Consider the following 5,000-nt stretch of genomic DNA (forward strand, 5'->3'; position numbering starts at 1 on the left):
AGCGGTAAATAGGATAGCTCATAGTTCATTTAAAAAAAAAAACGTTGTTTGGTTAAAATTTAAAGGAAAGAATGAGGAGGCAATGTGGCCCAGTGGTTTGGGCGCTTGCGTTGAGATCCGGAGATCCCGGGTTCAAGATCCCGGGTTATAGACCCGTTCCGATCCCGGGTTCAAGACCCGTTCTGAGCACTCGTTAAATTTGATCCTGGTAGTCCCTGGTTCAACTTCCCAGCTGCACTTGTAACTAGCTGACTGGTTTGCCTCCGGCCAGTCGGGATTCTTAACAGTTGTTGTTGTTGTTGTTCTGTTCCATCATTTCGTTGTGTTTCATTGGCCCTGAAAAGCCCCTATGGGGAGTGGTCAATCAAGTATGTAGTATGTAATGAACTTTCGGCTATCGGGATCTACGGTCTTCAACTGGCGAAGTGAAGACTGTGGGTCTTCTTCTTAATTACTTCTGTGGTTAGAGATAGTGACCTTAGCAAGGGGGACCACGGTTGCTTTAAGAACGTGATTTAGATATATAACCTCACTTGTTAAAATCATTTGGCAATTATTCTAAGTTGTTTGTCGTGGAAAGTGTGCAACAACATTCGTCGTGAAAAGTGTGCAACAACATTCTTGGAGCTAATTAGGTGCTAATGGTGTGGTGATTGGAAGAAAATTGAATATCTATTGTATGCTCACGTTTTCCACATAATCTCAAAGTTAGTCAGTCAGTTCACGTTTTTTTTTCAGGACGAGAACCGGAAAGAAATGTGCCAAAATGTGAAACTCACGTGCAGGGCGTGCAGAGCCAAAAGGGAGCTTAAGCACGCGCGGAAGAGAACATTTCGCGTGCCTGGGCAGTGATGTCTTCCAGATTTTTGTACTAATCATCTCTAATGGAGGAAAATACTTAGCAATATAAAGGTGGTAGTGACAAGACAAGTTAAAAGGGAAAACAGCTCACTTCCAGCTGCCTTCCGCGGCTCGAAAACGTCGCGTGCTTAAACTCCCTAATTAATATTGGGGAACTTAAGCACGCGACTATTTTGAGAAACGGACGGCAACCGGAAGTGAGCTGTTTTCCCTTTTCACTTGTATTCACACAGCCACATTTACATTGCTAGGTATGTTTCCTCCATTAGAGATGGTAAGTGTAAAAATCACCTGTGAGACACCACTGCCCTGGCACACGAAATGTTCCCTTCCGGTTGCAGTCCGCGTCTGAAAAACGCGCGTGCTTAACCTCCCTTTTAAAGACCCTGTTGTTACGATGACGACAACGAAGGAAATGTTCATAAGCCGCTTGGATGATCTTCTAAAGTCTCCTTCGTTTACCTGAACTTGAGTGAGGAATCTTTCTTGGAAACTTAAGAACTCATGCCGAGTATACGCTGCGCCAATCCTGTGAAGTCCAGGCCTCGGGTTTGCAAGAATCGGAACATACAAAGCAAGACTGTCATGGGTGGAGTGATGGTCACCATAGTACGGTACCAAGGTTACGCGATCATCGTCACTGAGGCAACCTGAAAATCAATTGTCAATGCGCAACGGTTAATCGACGATTTCAGGGGACGTCAACGCCATTAAATAGAATTAAAACCCCGGAAGTTTTGAACAGAACAGCGGAGCGCGTTTCTGTCTTGAATGCACCAAACGTTTTCGGGTCTTCTTGGGTTCCCTAATTCGCTCTTTATCTGAAAATCGAAAATGTGTCCTGACTTGAAACCACGCAAAAACCTTCGCGTTTGAAAACGCGTTTAAAGGCCAGCATTAATTCCAGAATTTTGTGGATTGCAGTTTAACTGACAAATGTAGTTTCACTTCCAAAAGGTTTTAACAGAGGGTGACATTGACGGACGCTTCTATAACAACGTAAGTGGAAGTCATTCTCAGAGTGAAGGTGGTTTCTCTCTTTTCGTCATAGCTAGGGTCTTTTCGTCATTGCTAGGGTGGATCATCGGTAAAATTCGTTTGCTGGGTTAAACGTCTGGCGTGCAAGCTCCTTTTCCCTTACGAGAGAGAGAAACAAAGAAAACGAACTGATTTTTGTTGGAAAATACCTTCAAATAACATATGTTTAGCCTCCTTCACAAAACACATTGACATAACTGCTGCCTTATTGCGCAATGCCTGCGTTGCCATGGCATTTAGCGCCCGCTCAACAGCCGCCACAGCAGACTCCGTACCAATTGCTTGCAGAACGAGGCCAAATCCTGATCCAGGAAGACTTGGGCGAATTGTTACCCTAGCACCAGTCTTCTTGGAGAGCTCGAAAGCGTTGTGCCTTTCTGAGCCGGCCATTGTGTAAGACAGCGCCTCTGACAGGAAAATGACACGGTCAATCTCAGAAGCGCTAATTGTCAGAAGCACTTCAGCATCTCCATAAAGTGCCAAAAGATGAAAAGCTCTTTGCATGTGTTCCTTTAGCAAGCGCAGGTGTTCTGGGTCTAGCAGTTCGGCTAGTTTGCGCACGCCCAGGAGATCGGCGAAGGTTTCTGGCATTTCCATGTCAAGCGTTGCGTTATAGTCCTGGAAGAGGGTCAGCAGAATCTCGCCGATTTGCTGATCGCCGAGAGTTATCGGGGCAGTGTTCTCCTTCTCAAATAATTTCTTTGACTGTAACGCTGCTAAAACTTCTTGCCACTGTCGAACAAAAATCCCGTCCTTTACCTTTCCCGCAATTGAAATCTCATAGCATTGGTTCCAGACTTGCTCCAAGTCGAAATTCTGGATGATACCTTTTGAAACGCAGAATATCAACATTAAGAACACCAAGACCGTTGACTTGATTCCTGCATCCACACCGTGTCCTGCGAGACCTGTCACGTGACCCCAGTTTACAAGGAGACGGAGAAGTGGCAAGAGACCTGGGTAGAACTTGATGTAATTGGACAATACAATGGATTTGAGAAGACCGTCCCACGATGCCGTAAGATCAGCTTTGACATTGGCCAAGATACCCGCTCGTTTAGCTGGGTTGCTTCCAGTGATCACCTGGAACGAGATCAGTGACAATGGAATTAACTTAACCGCGGAATCGAACGCAGATGGTGATCACACATCCGCACCAACAGCACGTAAGACCTCGTTGTTCAGTTTACCATAATCCTGGAATTTGTGTGTAAATGGCGTTTAAATCACCTTAAGTAAATGGACAACTGACGTCAGAAAATTTACGATGGAAATATTTGTTCATTAATGCAAAAGCATTATCCTTTTTCACCTTGAGCTAATTTTCTTAGCAAGCCTGCTAAACTTCAACTAAGTTTTGTCTTAAAATGAAGCTAGTTGTATCATTAGCACAAAGTCGAAAGAATAATTTGGAGGATGCGATTTATGCGGACGGTTTTTTTTTTCACTCGGCCATTTGGATTCCTTAAATTAGTTTTTTTTTGTACGTTTAAGACACAGTACTTGTCTGGGAAAGAAGATTTACACGGTACGATTTTTGTCAGTCCCATGCGACAAGCTTACATACGACAGGCCTACGACACGTTTACGATTGTCGTGTGCGTCAGATTTTTTTGTACGTTTAAGACACAGTACTTGTCTGGGAAAGAAGATTTACACGGTACGATTTTTGTCAGTCCCATGCGACAAGCTTACGACAGGCCTACGACACGTTTAGGATTGTCGTGTTCGTCAGAAAAAAGAAATCATGTTTTGGAACACTGCGACAGTCGTAAGTCATGTTGTAGGCCTGTCCTAAGCTTGTCGCGTGCGCCAAAAAATCGTACCGTGTAAATCGGCCCTTAAAACACTCACCGGTATCCTGGCAGACTCCACGATCCGCGCATGCTTAAACATTTTTCTCATTAAGGGAAGAAACTTCTTCAACATAGCAATCTGCTCATCTCGCTCCAGTTCTCCACGGTTAGCAATGACCATGGGGTAAAGAATACAGAGGTCAAGGTCGGAATCTGGCCGGAACAAAAATGAGGCTGATGAACCAAACATGCCAAGCGCTTCTCCAGGCATAGCTTTCCATATTGAGTACTTTATTTGTAGTCTTCCTTCAAATCCACGTAACAGCACATCTCGTTCCTGTTCAAAGACGTTAAAAACGCTTTCACTTATCGAAGTGACTACACTCTGTGATTCTTGCTCCTGTGAGGCATAGTTTAGTCTGATTGTAAGCATGACGTCATCCACCAGCCATGGAAAGCTCAAAAACTGCGTTTGAGGGGGGTCCTCTTGGTTTTTTTCTGTCACGTTGTTGATGTTTCTGTAACTATATGCAACGTAATACCATGCCGAAGCCTTCTGTTGCATTTTTTTGGAGACTTCATCGTCGGAGAAATCATCAAATTCCTCCAAGAACTTCTCTCGAAACTTTTCGCGCATCTTGGTAAGAATTCTGCGAATGATTTCAGCTATCTCTACTTTTTCTCTTCCAAGGCGAGAATGAAGCTTTACAAAACAACCCGAGACGAGTTCGCCTTCAGTTTCAATACCATACAGATTCATTAACGTCTGGAGCTGAGAAGAAGAAATAAGCAATACACTGAGGTGATCCTAACATTGGATGTACACCATTAAAATCAAATTTGTTTTGCGGGCACTTTCCTTTGGAACTGATTGAGTTAACCTCTCTCGCAAACGTCCCCAGACCAGGAGAAGAAAAATCAAGGGAACATTCTAGCTCGGAGGAGAAATGGAGTTGGAGTCAAGGCAAACTGGGAGCATTGCTGTGGGGAAAGAAGATAGAACGTCCGCCGTTCTTGCAAACCCGGCAAATAGGAATAAACGAGATAAAAGGAACCTATTTGTCCCAACGAGTTAAATGAGGAGAGTAGTCGGACTGAAATGTTGCATTTCATTTTATCAAATTGTTGTTCCCTTATCACATGCTGTCGTCAAGCCCACGTGACACTCTTTGGCTTTAAAATTTCGCGGACGCATGATGGCTTGGGTCGGTTTTGTTAACCGTAATGTACTGTTGCGTTAATAATGTAGAACTTATTAACTTTCAAACTGAGATTTTCGTTGAATGGAAAGCGCCCTCGACACTC

The 5,000-nt window shown here is 44.0% G+C and overlaps 2 protein-coding genes across 3 annotated transcripts in view; one reads left to right on the forward strand and one right to left on the reverse strand.

The window, feature by feature from the left end:
* The window catches only part of LOC138056773 (sentrin-specific protease 8-like), a 24,240-nt gene that overhangs the window by 15,553 nt on the left and 3,687 nt on the right, over positions 1–5,000 (forward strand). Inside the window, exon 7 of one of the 2 annotated variants that reach the window (XM_068902664.1) lies at positions 739–869. The exons of the other annotated variant lie outside the window; for it this stretch is intronic. The gene's annotated coding sequence lies outside the window, so the exon portion shown is untranslated. Of the gene's footprint in view, positions 1–738; positions 870–5,000 lie in introns of those variants that run through there. 2 annotated transcript variants of the gene reach the window in all.
* Positions 1–5,000, reverse strand: part of LOC138056771 (uncharacterized) — a 19,467-nt gene that overhangs the window by 2,155 nt on the left and 12,312 nt on the right. The window contains 3 exon segments of the mRNA XM_068902658.1: positions 1,324–1,511; positions 2,049–2,982; positions 3,754–4,467. Coding sequence (XP_068758759.1) covers positions 1,324–1,511; positions 2,049–2,982; positions 3,754–4,467 — 1,836 coding nt within the window.

This window comes from Montipora capricornis, chromosome 7, assembly GCF_036669925.1.
Source record: "Montipora capricornis isolate CH-2021 chromosome 7, ASM3666992v2, whole genome shotgun sequence".
NCBI lineage: Eukaryota > Metazoa > Cnidaria > Anthozoa > Scleractinia > Acroporidae > Montipora > Montipora capricornis.